Here is a 14,855-nt window from a genome sequence, read left to right on the forward strand (position 1 = left end):
TGTCATTCTTACAATATTAGTAGAGTAATGAATTTTTTTTAGTATTTCGTTTGCCTGTCCTTTATTTATATAGCGTTTGCTTGTCATAGATTACATTAAATTAAATCTTATCGATATATTATATATTACAAAGGGGGCTCTTAAGCTTTATACTTACATTCTAATCACTGGTTTGAAATGTAGATAAATGTTCAAGTTTGTATTTAGTTACTTTCTTATATAATATTAAAATCAATTTAAAATGCTTAAAATATATAACATCGGACTGCATGGCGAGCTGTACACTCGATCAAGGTTTGCGGTAATGACCATAAGGCGTGAATCATGCTTGAGGATAAAGGCGTTTATAAATAAACTTAGCTAGCCACTTCGATTCGCTGTCAAAAATAAGAATAATAATTAGGAAGCATTTGCTAATAGGTAGTCTAAAATTGGCAAACGGGCTACTGATGGTAAGTAAACTCCAAAGAATATAAAATTGGCACTTAGAAATATTAACGATTTCTTACACAGCAAACGAGCTACCAACCTTGGTAGCTAAGAAGTTCCTTTGTTCCTGACATGGTACCTACTCAAGCCTAACTAACATTGAGTTTTTTTTTAAATATAATCTTGTATTGAGTAATGTGACTTTTCTATTAATGTTTTTTTGACATGAAATTTAAATATTATGACAGAGGGAATCACACTTTGAAGGTAAACTTGTCGTATGTGAATTACATATCTTTTTATTCTAACAATTAAACAATAAGTACAATGGAACATCGGAGTCAGATCTAAAGGCAAATAATAATTGTTTACATAGTAATATTATTAGATGTGAGTGGATAAAATAACTATTGAGACTGTGTAGTATAATTTTAAAAGTACTACATTTTATGTACGATATGTTTTTTTTTTTATATATACTTGGCATTGTTCTTGAGTCCTAATTTATTGCGGTCAATTTTGGAAAGTTGTCAGCCCTAGTTACACTTCATTACATAACGAGCGAACTTGAATCACTTTTCACTCTACTTTCAACACTTATTTTTGTTTCGATTTTTTTTTTAATTCTTAAAATGTAAATTAAAAATTAAAAACTCAAAAATAAAGTACAACACATTTCGTAAATCGTCGCTGCGCCTGAAAAAGTCGCTATGTGTTTTTTTCTTATTTTTAGATTGTTATACCGTTTTAATCGTTATTTCAAAACTAACTAACTATCACAAAACTCTTTTTAAAGTAAAAAGAGTTTTGTGATAACTTCAATAATTTTTAAGTTTTAAAATTTAGCTATGTGACGTCATATACATCATACATCGAAAGCTACATAAATTGAAACGATTGAATTGCTAAATGTTATAATTTAAATTAATTATAAAATCACGATTCACAACTTTAGTCATGTTTATTTGGACTGAGTGGCGTCGGAACTGATTATGTAATCTTTAGTTTATTAATTTAGTCCTAATAGCAATTGCCTAGTTTATCACTTATCTTATCCAGCTGCAGCTTGGGTTTGAATCACAGATCCAGGACATTAAAAGTTTTTCGGGTACATTATGCAAATACCTACCAAGCAGCAATACCTAAAATTGACGTGTTACGGTTTGAATGTTGAATAAGCACGTGTAATAGTAAAACAGGTAAAAGGCACCTAACATCTTAGTTTGTAAGGTCGCTGCCTCATTTGTGGTCAATATTTCTTAAAGTGTCAGTGTCTATGGGCAATTCTGTTCATTTATCATCAGAAGACCCATTTGCTGGACTGCCTTCTTCAATAAAATTGTTGTTGCTTTTTTTTAAATATTACTATTGTATTGAGTAGTTTTTCTTGGTGAATAGTTAGCCTTTAATCTCTCTCAGGTCATGTTAGATGATGGTGATGGAATATAGTGCACTAATGTGTTTCCATATGCCTGAAGCTAATATATCCTGGGCTCGGATTCTACTAAAAATTTACAGTTATCTCGCATATCGAAATCGAATCGAAAAGTAATCGTTGCTGACGGGTATCTCTTTTACAAACGCAACGATCCAGTTGCGGTTTGTTCAAAGTTGAATCGGAATATAATTGAGACTGTTTCGTAACCGATATAAATGAATAGAATTGGTCATCTATCTAGTTATGATTTAACTGAGGTTAATTTATTGGGTGGAATAATTTGTTAGCAAAGTTGGATCAAAATAGAAACGGTAACATATCATTACCGTTTTAGTTTAGTAACGCCGAGATGAATTATAAACACAAATTAAGCATATGAAAATTCGGCGGTGCTTCCCTGGGTTCGAGCCCGCAATCACCCAACCACTGGGCAATCTTATAATAACTTAAATCTGACTAAGAAATGTAAATTATCCTCGTCGTTTGCAACCACGGGGAATTACTGAAGTATGTTTTCCTTATTAATAAACAAATATGTGACAAAATAAAACAGATTTTAGCGACGCATATATACCCAATACAATTAGTGTTGGTGTGTTTATTTATTTAAATCGTTGCTCTAAGTACCATGCCATGCACAAAGTGCGCGGCATGCCTCACGCGAAATGGTTACGATGGGTAGAATTCATTTGAAGCCCTCATCTCAATAATTGAATAATAAAGAAAAATTAAGGTATTTCGAGCAGGAGCCATGATGCGTTTATAGGTATTTTATCAAAGTTTTTAAGTAACCTGTTCTGACTAATACCTTTTTTCGTCTTATGGTAATAAGTGGTGGTTGTGGTGGTAAGTATAAATCATTGAAAATACAGGATACTTAATTTTGAACCCTTTTTGCGTCGGTATTTAAAACACCATGCAGATAGCGACATCTGTGATTGAAGCTATGAACTTGCTAAGTAATTTTATCTACCATTGGTTAACCTTGACTACAAAGAACGTATATGTTCAACTAGATGGAGTATTTAAAGTAAAAGTAAGAGTATTCTTTAAATATTGCATGTAGCATATTATTCTTTGAAAAGATAACATTGTGACTGAATCCCGCTCTATTTTTGAACCAATGAGAATTACACATTACCTCACCGATCTACTCTTACTGTGCACCAAATACAGTTTGCGCATGTTTTCAGACATTAATTTAAATATCTCGGTATATTTCTAAAAATGACTGAATCGGTTCGATTCGGAAAGTATATAGGTAATACATATATATATATATATATATATATATATATTATATATATAACGTTTTTGTATTAATATGTTATTTATTATGATGTTAAATAATACTTATAGTTGCCATACTGCATAGCTAATAATACTTTCTTTTCTAGCTGTACTGTTGGAACTGCGACTACAAGCCGCCATTAAAGATTATTTTCTCTATTGACTCATCGTACACATTTCTGAAAAACGTAAGTAATAGTAAGGAACTACTTGGCGGTTACGACTATAATAAATAAAAATTAAACGCAAATCGTGATTTCGACTAAATTTATTCACATTGATCAGGTACAGTGGAAATATTGGTTTTATTTTAGTACCAGAATATCTTCAATTTCAGACTTTTTCTGGTGATTCTTTGTCTCAATTAGCCAATTGAGGCCTTGTCTCCGAGTTATACAAATACAGACATAATATATTGCGCTAATTTTGCTTCTTTTTATAACTAGCTGATACTTTGTTTCCATTTGAACAACAAATATATCTGAATATATATTTTATCGCGATTATTATAATCAGCAGAACAATTACAAGGTCCAAGTAGACCTTTTGATACCAGGGCGTCATTAATGCTGGAGTGCGCAAATGCCGTGCGCCCCCAGTTTTTATAACGTGTTCCACCCAATGAACCAATTCTTGACCCGGAGAAACAGTTCTGTGATGATATATGAAGGATAATTCCTTAATTTTGGTCATGTATCTGAAAAATAAAAAAGGCCCTTAATTATCAGCTTTATATTACATTTACATACATTACATTAGCAGCCTGTAAATTTTCCACTGCTGGGCTAAGGCCTCCTCTCCCTTTGAGGAGAAGGTATGGACCATATTCCACCACGCTGCTCCAATGCGGGTTGGTGGAATACAAATGTGGCAGAATTTCGTTGAAATTTGACACATGCAGATTTCCTTACTTGTTTTCCTTCACCGCCGAGCACGAGATGAATTATAAACACAAATTAAGCACATGAAAATTCAGTGGTTCCTGCCTGGGTTTAAATCCGAAATCGGTTAAGATGCACGCGTTCTAACCAATGGGACATATCGGCTTTATTGAAATTTATATTCATACAATTAGAAAGTACTTTGGGTTCTTTCCGTCTTACTTGACATTGCCTGTAAACTTTGCAGATATGCTTATGAACACAAATATTTTTGCTGTATTAATTGTCATACTAACCTTGATTCATTAATCATTTCTTGAATAGCTACTTTTAAATCTTTGGCCATCGTATATGATAAGTCTACTTTCTTAGCGAAACCTTTTTTGACACCTCTAGCTACATTTACAAACTGATCAGCGAAAACTGGTATACCGATAATAGGAACTCCAAAATGTATCGACTCAGTAGTAGAAAGCAGACCACCGTGCGTGATGAATAGGAGACATTTTTTGTGAGCTGGAAAAGTAACATTGAATATATTAAAATACTAAATGATTTTAAAGCGTTATAAAATTTCGTGTTTACACATTGGCGCCTTAAGTCGATCTAATCAAACCGGAACAATCGCTTTTTGACGGTAGAATATATCAGACAGGGTAGCACAAGGTCCTAAACAGCCACATGATGTTTTCATTATCTAAATATAAGTGACCTTTTGATTCTGAGTAAAAAATTACAACGCAAACGTACATATAATTTATATATGTTACTGTAAAGGATCGAACTAAGGTAAATCTTAAGATTTTCCAGTAAAACCTAAGATTTACCGACATGAGTTGGTAAATGTAAGTATTTATTATAAAGCGACGTCTTTTTCGTACTTTTATCATTCCATACTAACCTAACTTAAAATGTAAATCCTAAGATTTACCATGTAAATGATGGTAAAAGTTCGAATCCCAAAGTTTTATGGAGGTTAACCATTCATAATCGGTAAATCTTAGATATTACTGGAAAATCTTATGATTTACCGTAGTTCGGCTTATCCAGTAACATATATACAAAAAATTTTATAAAAAAAAAATTATAATGTATACCTAAAATGCTTTGTTGGGGGGCCCATTTTAGAATATGAACATTGTTTGGTAGGTTGGGTAAATCTTCTTCGAATTTCCACAAAACAGTTTGTTTTAATTCAGCGAACATATTTAGTAATTCCTGCTTCACTTCGGTGGGAAAATGTTGACTTCTCAAATTAGATCCCATACTAAAGTAGATGATTCCGTGCTTTGCATTATCCATGATGTTTTGTAAATCCTAATAGAATAATAATTATAAGACACTAGTTTTTAATAGTTTTGCGCATTTTCGGGGTTGGTTGTTGTTAGTTATATTTGCGTGACAAACATTGATACACAAAAACTTTCGCCTTTATAATATTAGTAAGGCTTTTGAAACCGTGATAAAAAAAAATGAAATAAACATAGATAATTATGACTTAGCTATGATTATAAAAGAATTTGAAATTTTGCAGTTTCTCGTGTAATTTCAATTAAATTTTTTTTAGGAAGAATTAACATTAAATATTAATTATTTTAAAAGTACCTTTGGCAATGGCTTGACGACAGGATCGATATGGTAACCTCCGATCGGAATAAAGTTTGGTGGTAATCGTGTTGCAACGCCCATTGAGACGTGAGAATTGCTCAAAACTAACGAAGCATTATACTTCAACTCTTCGATGGGTTGTACGGGATAACCTCTATTGCGGATATGTGGTACGAAATGATTTTCGTAAATTTCCTGTTCAACTCCAGATGTATAGCTGTACCAAAAAAAATAAAATTTAATTTAGAAAGTATAAATGAACTACGATTTTTATATTATATTATAAATTTTACTTACAAAATTTGAATAAGTTTACCAAAAATTTGAAGACCTAGTTCCAAAAGTCGTTGGGAAAAAGTTAGCGGTGGAACGTTGCTAGATAAGCTGTCAACGTTATATGAAGGATTAGGAATTTCATCCACTAATTGTAAGACCATCCAATGAGGTTCAATTGTTGAAAGCCAAATCAATGGACAGTTGAATACACCTGAAAATCTGGAATAAAATATTCTAAATTAAGTGTTGTAACAATCTACATACTACTGACTCATCACGAGATCTCCAGACAGACTCTCATAAAGAAAGATTTTTCGAAAATTTTCGGAAATATCAACTCAAATATTATGAGAGCATAACACAAAGTTACCCGTTTTGTATTATTTTTTCTGCACGTAATTAAGACAGGCAGCTGCCTAGCTAGTTATAAATATATGTTTTGCTTAAAACTTTTATTTTGATATAACTGCAAATTTTATCCAATATAGATAGTATATTTCAATTTCTCACCCAGCATAGACTTCATTAAACATCCATTCAGCAATAATGACGTCAAATTGTTTGGTTTTATCTGATAGAAGTGTTTTAACGCCGTCATTATTTATTGTGTTTCTACTTATATTCATTAACGCAGGCATAACACTTAATAAATCGTTGCTTTGTTTCTTATCCATTATTGTTTTTAAATTCATCAATCCACCTAAAAAGTAAAAAGGGCTTTTGGTTTAATTTGATAAGTAGTAAGCAAGCTTCTATATTGAATAAAGACTGAGAAACTCTATAAGTGTAGTAGCAGCTACAGAATCTTGCATCGCTGTTAGATAGAAAATTATCTATTTTTATTCGATTTGAAACAGATAAGTTTCTGTTAACAACATGTATGTTTATTTTCATATACATGTGTACGCTTATTTTTCAGCTTGACCGATTGGTTGATTGTTCTGCCTTCGAGAACTATTCTAAGGTGGTATGGTGTTGGTATGGTATCAGTCACGTGAGAAGCAATAAAGTTTATTTCACTTGCGTTTTATTGCAGATATCGATAAAATTGCCGAAATTTTATCGATATCTGTGCAGTGATTTCTTAGTTAATACTTGCATTAACGCCTACTTATTTACTGATAGATTTAATTCACATTATTATTTGACGCAGAGTCTTCCTCCTCATTCATCATCATTCATCCTCAACATTTTGATCATGAATTACTTACTTGGCAATTTTACACTGTCACTTACGTCTATAACAGACACTCCTTTTATAGGTTTTTCCGGAACGATGCTTGCTATATATGTTACCTTAAATAAATATGAAATAAAAAAGTTAAAATGCTAAATATTAAAATATCTAAACTCGTCACATTTATAAGCTTCTAGCCAGCTTGGTTAGATAGGTCAAATATATTCAACGTCTATATTAAAGGTAAAATATCCAAAGAAAGATTTTTGTCATTTTAACCAGGAACTATACGAAGACCAACTCACTATAATGCCGCGGTCCGATGATTGGTAAAGGAACGCATAGAGAACCAAAATACGAACATTTTCATCTCTTATAAAAGAATAAAATATTTAGAATATAATACTGTGATCGTGTGAAGCAATATAAATAAATGACATATTTTTCCATAATTACCTCATGGCCAGCTCGAGATAAGTGATTCAGTACTCCTTCCCCTAAAATCGAATGACTCTTTGCTGGTAATGGAGTTATAAACAGGACTTTGTATGCATTCGATAAATATAGAGAAGATAGAACTGACACCAAGACTAACGCCCATTTCGACATTTTCTGTAAAAAAAAACAGGATGTAATTGTTACACTGCTGGGCGAGAAATCGTCTCTTCTTCAGGAAATCTTGGAGTTACACGACACAATTCCAATGTAGATTTGTTGATGCAAATGTTGGCAAAATATCCTCTAAATTATGCAAGCCCCTTCACGATGTATAGTTTCACCGCCGAGCACTTACATGAAAAGTGCCGAATCAAGCACATGAAAACTCAGTAGTAGCGCGGGATAGAAGAGTAATCTTTTGTTAACGTAATTTTTGTTAACGTAATTGATTTACGTAATTGAGCCACTGGACCGTATTATTAAGCCTAAGAATTTATTTTTACAAGACTAAGTTTAAGATATTCCAGTCATGAAATTTCTTTTGAAATTCAATATTTATTATAACTTAAGTTTGTTTTTAGACTGAATAGGCCATTGTAATCGGAGATACAAGATACACAACATGTATGATAAACGATAACCAGCAGGTGTTCCCTACAACCCAATGCTATGACAATATTTACAGGCAAACTCAGTTAGTGCTATTCTGTGTGAACTCACTTCGTATCTCGAGTAATATTCAAAACCGACTGACCATGATTTGTTTGGCATTCAAGTGTTTAATTATGATAAGTCATATCGCTTATCATCCCATCCTGAAATTTCAAGATCGCGTACATACGTGCGTACGTAGTTTGGTGAGTATCGTGTTGTTCACCTGATATTATTTTTCTCACAATTAGCGATGTTAAGAGATTTGTTTTTATACGTTACTAGCTGAACCTGTGAATTTACTCGTGCGAATATATTAAAGTTTACCTATAGAGTTAACCATCCTCCCCATTTTATCACCTCGAGGCGTTAATAAAAAAAGTGGCCATACCATACCAGATTTCATCTAAATCGTTTCAACGGTTTCAGCGTGAAGAGATAACAGAGCTACTTTTTCATTTATAATATTTGTATCAATTTGTTATCTAAATGAGCCGAGATGGCCCAGTGGTTAGATGCATGCACGCGTGCATCTTAACCGATGATTTCGGGTTCGACCCAGGCAAGCACCAATGAATTTTCATGTGCTTAATTTGTGTTTATAATTCATCTCGAGCTCGGCCGTGAAGGAAAACATCGTGAGAAAACCTGCATCTGTCTAATTTTAAAGAAATTCAGTCACATGTGTATTCCACCAACCCGCATTGGAACACCGTGGTGAAATATGTCCAAACCTTCTCCTCAAAGGGAGAGGAGGCCTTAGCCCAGCAGTGGGAAATTTACAGGCTGTTAATGTAATGTATGTAATGTAAAAATGTTATCTAAATGTATAATGACATCAAGCTCTAAAAATAAAAATACATACGATAAGTTTTGATTGTGAATTTCTGTTGCATAATATTAATTTAGATAATATCGATAAAGATAAATACATCAGAACACTGATTAGTCATATAAATTTTCATTGCAATAATTAATAATAATGTTTTTAATGCACATAATAAATTTATAATAAATAATGTCTATTTAATCGAAATTTGTATTATTTTATCAAATTTACAATCTATTTAAAGTGTCTGCGCGACGGATTTGTAAGATAACGTGATACCTAAAGATATTTGAGACTATTTCTTTAACTTGGCTGCCTGTTTAATTCTACGTAATAAATGACGGCTTTATTTGTAAATAATTTTACAGTTAAATCCGTTTTCCTTTTTTTCAAACGTCAAATCATTTATACCAGAAAGAGAGAAAACTGCATTTAGCTGAACAGCCATCAAACAACGTTTATATAGAACTAGCTGAACCTGCGCCTTTATAAAACACATACTTTCAGTCCCCGGTTTACCCCTTAGGGGCGGAGTTTCGTAAAATCCGTTTTTAGTGGATATGTACCTATAAGGCACCTACTTGCCAAACATAAAGTAATCAGTGTGTGGTATTTCGCTTTTATATATATATAGATTAAAACATCATTAAAGAAATTAACGTTCAAATAAAACAACGATATAATTTATTCTACTAATTTAAATTTAATGATACCACAGGTTCGGAAAGAAAATTGGCAATAAATTCAGTAGTTACTCTTTCCGAATATTGAATTACAAAGGAAATTAAATAGAATTGAATTATTATTTATCCGTAATGGAAATCAACGAATGGAAACTCCATGCTTTTTTATCATCTATACAATATTGTATCGAGTAATAATACGCATTATTAATCAATGTTTACAACAGAAGATTTAAATTTATTTATTGGAAAAAAGTTTTTGAGGTATTTTATTATAAAAGCGAATAACTACCCATTATTTTTCTTTTTCAAATCTATGAATATTTCACTGCAAGACTATGACTTTCTGTTTGAGGAGTAAATTCACATGTGACAGACAGATCTTACGATGTTTTCTTTAAAAAAATAATCACATTAAAATCCAGTAGTGCTTGGTAAGTCTGATCTAGGGATTTTATGGAATAAACTTTAACCGAAACTATCGGATATCGGAAATAAAAATCTATCCGTAACCGTAACTGAAACCAATAAAAACATATTCATTATACTGTGTTATACTTAAAGAGAGTAGTTAATTGTATTATAAAGCTAACAGTTTTTTTCTGTGATTATACTTAATTCTAAATACAATAAGAATATCTTTTACAATTTCTTTACAGTCTAACATTCGTAACAATAGCTCTACAGAAACGATCGGAAAATCCGTAATCGTATCTGAAACCAGTAAAATACTATTCATATATCAGAACCATACAAAATAATTCTATAAAAAAATCGTGTTCTTGGACTATCTCAGCTTAATTGACTTTGCGGAGACGGAAATTTGGTGATACATCCAAATAATCAATATTTTTATCCCTATAAGTAAACGTACCGCTATTACCGTTTAAATAAATACCTTATTATTAATATTTACTCTTTCACTAAATTGCACGATATTTATTTAAATGACACTATGAATTCAACTACATTCTTCTATCAAATTGTAATGATTAATGATCACCGTTCGGTTATGTAATTATAGTTAGTGTCTTGAGATTGTATGTTATCATTCAATTGATATGATGTTATCACAGTTAGGCTATTATTACTACAGTCAATATCGCAAGTCAAGATTGCAATTTATAAAAGTACTTAACTATTATGCCGAAATGTCAGGATGAATCAATAAAAAGTATGATAATTCAATTATGTGAAGGTCACCAACTGTTTCGGTAAAATCAAAGTTTTCTTGGTCGTCTTTTCTAACCACATTTGCGGAACTATCAACAAGAATGTTCGCTAGCGAGGGAGTGCTGAGGCTAGAACAGGAGATTGCTGAGCTCTAGTGAACTTGTGTGAGGATTTCGACGCTGACGACGAAGATGCTGATGATATTTAACTGAGAGTTCTTCCGTATTTGTATTTTTCGCCAACATAAGCTAGTGCGGACTGTCTCGTTAGTTCTCGAGATTCTGGGCTGGAATCCGAGATCGTGGTGTTAAATTAGGCCGAATTATTTGGTTTTCAGTCGATTTTTTTTAGTAGGAATCCGGAAGTTGGAAGTGTGTCCCGTGTCACGACAAGCACGTTGCAAGCAGTTGGTTCTGCGCCAGAACTCCTTCCGGTTGGGTGGGGTTTGCCGTACGGTTGCTGCAAGACCTGCAAGTGCTCCACCTGTTTTCTTCTTTCCTGTCTCTATTAGACCGTTAAGAAGCACTAAAGCTGGACTTTAAAACTTTACATAACAGAGGTAGGTTAAAAATATGTCGCTTTCGAGGCTAAAATCAGTGATGTTAGCATTTCTTATCGAGACTTGGGCATCGATGTGACAAAAAAAGTCGACACCCAATTTTCAGCGTCCTGCATTCATATGTGCTCTGCGAAAACTAAGCAATTAAAGTTCAAGATATTTTCATATTTTCTTAGACAATCAACTTAAATTATTTGAATATAATTACGTGATTACAAAAAATCATTGTTAAGTTATTGTTACGAACGGGAGTCCTTTTGGTTGGGGTCTCTTTGTCTAGTGGTCGGGGTCCCTTTAGCTGGTATAACTCTTTTTAGAAGAATAAGGTAAAAAAAATAATTGAATTTTAATTAGAATTATTCAATAATCTATGTCTAGTGCAATAAATAATTTCACACATAATACACCCACACCATCTCGTCACAGTTACAAGTATTTTAAAACGTTTTTATTTAAAATAGTAGATATTTTCTGTTTCCCATCACTAGCCCGTCTGTCAAAAAGATCGAGCTAGCTGGTACAGGGTATAGTAGTAGGATTAAATTATTGCTATTTATTTTTGTTAGGCGGCGATAACTTACATGATTCATGAATAATTTTGACGCTTTTCACAGATTTACTTACAAATTGTAAGTATAAAATTAGTGTTAATACTATGAAAGTAAAGAAAACATTAACTTCACATTAAGACGTAGGTGTTTCTAAGAAGTGATTTTAGCTTAGCAAGAGATTCATAGCGATTAAAAAAAAACATAGAAATTCCTATTTATTTTTCTAGAAGCAATTTTAGTAACGTGGGCGCTTAATTCAAATTTCTGACTAAATACATGAATCTTGAGACGAACTCGATTAACCTTTCGATCCAAAGCATTCCCAAGGAATCCTTCTAAATGGTTTAGCGCTAGCCTTTATCACCCCTACGCCATTTTCGAGCGTCCAATATCCATCCAACCATAAACATTTACACGCTTAACCAGCTCTCTGGACATTTAGTCAGATAACTGGGCACTGGAGAAGTGATGTTTAAGACGTCTAACATCTTTGGTATATCTTAATAGGCAAATTTTGAACGTCTTCGTATGTTCTAGTTGGGACGAAGTTTTTTTACGCGGCTTAGTAGAATGAAATGGCAGTAGTCGTCATAATTTTTCGTAACATTTTATTTCTTTTTTATGTAAATGAATATATCCTTAAGCGTTGTTTTTTTATTTAATTGCATCATTTATTTTATACATCTTGTCTTTACATATAATAAAATTGAAGTGTCTGTATGTAATATTAAAATAACCGATTTTTACTAAATGCATATGTATGTATACGGTACATACCTAAATCATAATATATTTTTTTTAAATTATTGACTGTCTGTCTATCTTTTTGTTCCGGCTAATCTCTGGAACGGTTGGACAAATTTTGTTAAAAACCCATTAAAGTATTTATTACTAGCAAAGGTCCACGTGATTTCGGAGTCAAATTGTTTTTTTTTATAATTCCCTTTTAGGCGGATTGGCAGGTGAACACCTGATGGTCAACATCGCCCAAAGGTATTGCTATTGTAAGAAATATTAACCGTCTCTACTTTATTCCAAATTCCTAAAGAGCTTTTAGCAGGTACTCCTATGTGTGTGTGTGTGTGACAACATTAACAATCTGTAAATTTCCCACGGTTAGGCTAAGACCTTCTCTCCCTTTGAGGAGAAGGTTTGGAGCATATTCCGCCACGCTGCTCCAATGCGGCTTGATGGATACACATGTGGCAGAATTTCGTTGAAATTAGACACATGCAGGTTTAATCACAATGTTATCCTTCACCGTCGAGCACGAGATGAATTATAAACTCAAATAAAGCAAATTTAGTGGTACTTGCCTGGGTTTGAACCCGAAATCATTGATATAAATAAATAAGAAACACCATTGAATTATGGTTTTATTACGAATAAAATTAGACACATTTGAAAAGATAACAAATGACATTCATTTACTTTTAAATATTATATGTCATTCACCCCCTCCCTCAAGACACAACGTAATCGTTTAAATAGTTCGGCATTCTTCGCTGCCGTGTCGAACGACGTTCTTTGAATGACGAACTCGTGGAAGGGAGTTCAGGAGGTTGATTGTATTCATCAGATTCTTGGTTAGGAATGGGATTTTCATCTTGAATATTTTCAGAATTTTGGATTTCATGTTCTTCATTACAATCTTCTAAATTTTCTGGTAGTGGAGCCAATTGTCTGTTAGAAATTGTAGTTTCTCTTCCGTCTGGCAATCTAACATACGAATATTGCGGGTCGGGCTGGAGTAATTCTACTTCTTCAACTATAGGATCGTACTTAGTAGCTCTCACGTTCTTTTTCATTAAAACAGGTCCTGGATTTAACATCCAAGAAAGAAATGATTCGCCATTTGAAGTTCTTCGGGCATGGTTGAACATTCTTTCGTGAGGAGTTACATTAGTACTAGTACATAAAAGTGACCTGATGGAGTGTAAAGCCACTGGTAAAGCTTTTTCCCAATCTGATATCTCCATATCTTTAGATCGGAGGTATAATTGTATGTTTCTCCAAAGAGTTCCATTAAGTCTTTCAACTTGTCCATTACCCTGGGGATTATATGGAGTTGTTCGACTACAAGCTATCCCAAGAGAGTAAAGAAATTGCTTCAATTGTTCAGACATAAATGTCGCTCCTCTGTCTGAGTGTACATAAAGCGGAGTGCCAAACGTAAAGAAAAGATCCTTTAAACATTTAATTACAGTCGTTGCAGTCATATCTTTGCAGGGATAAGCGAATGGAAATCGGCTGTATTCATCAATAATCGTTAACATATATTTATTTTGCGTATTGGACGGCAAGGGTCCCTTAAAATCGATGTTCAATCGTTCAAATGGAGAAGTAGCCTTAATGAGTTGATATTTATTTTTATTAAAACGAGGCTTGATTTCAGCACACACTCTACAGGAAGTAGTTATAAGTTTTATATCATTGATAGAGTATGGAAGGTTTTTCGTTCTTACCCAGTGTGCTAATCTTGTTACACCGGGGTGACAAAGAAGTTCATGAATTTCTTTCAACTTACTATTATCAAAATTAACATGAGCACATACTCTAGATAGAGTGTCAGCAACCGTATTATCCTTACCAGGTCGATAAATAATTTCAAATTTAAAACTGGAAAGTTCAAGCCTCCATCTTTCAATTTTTTCATTTTTTATTTTGCTTAAATGTTTTTGATTGAACATGAATACTACAGACTGTTGATCAGTTAAAAGCAAGAAATGCCTACCCGTTAAATAATGCCGCCATTTACGCAGAGATTCAACGATTGCACTTGCCTCCTTTTCTATAGAAGATTGTTTGCACTCCGAGTCAGTCAAAGTTCGCGAGAAAAAGGCAACCGGACGACCGTTTTGAGAGAGTGTAG

At 33.0% G+C, this 14,855-nt stretch overlaps 1 protein-coding gene across 1 annotated transcript; it reads right to left on the bottom strand.

The window, feature by feature from the left end:
• Window positions 1-3,409: 3,409 nt before the first annotated feature.
• On the bottom strand, window positions 3,410-8,270 carry LOC125071237 (UDP-glucosyltransferase 2-like). Its single transcript, XM_047681355.1, has 9 exons — window positions 8,258-8,270; window positions 7,556-7,711; window positions 7,134-7,218; window positions 6,433-6,622; window positions 5,944-6,141; window positions 5,644-5,863; window positions 5,136-5,355; window positions 4,335-4,554; window positions 3,410-3,854 (listed from the first exon to the last, which is right to left on the bottom strand). Exons 2-9 carry the CDS (start codon window positions 7,706-7,708, stop codon window positions 3,578-3,580), a joined length of 1,563 nt encoding a protein of 520 aa, XP_047537311.1. The 5' UTR covers window positions 7,709-7,711; window positions 8,258-8,270; the 3' UTR covers window positions 3,410-3,577.
• Window positions 8,271-14,855: the final 6,585 nt, after the last annotated feature.

The sequence above is a fragment of the Vanessa atalanta genome, chromosome 19, assembly GCF_905147765.1.
Source record: "Vanessa atalanta chromosome 19, ilVanAtal1.2, whole genome shotgun sequence".
Taxonomy (NCBI): domain Eukaryota; kingdom Metazoa; phylum Arthropoda; class Insecta; order Lepidoptera; family Nymphalidae; genus Vanessa; species Vanessa atalanta.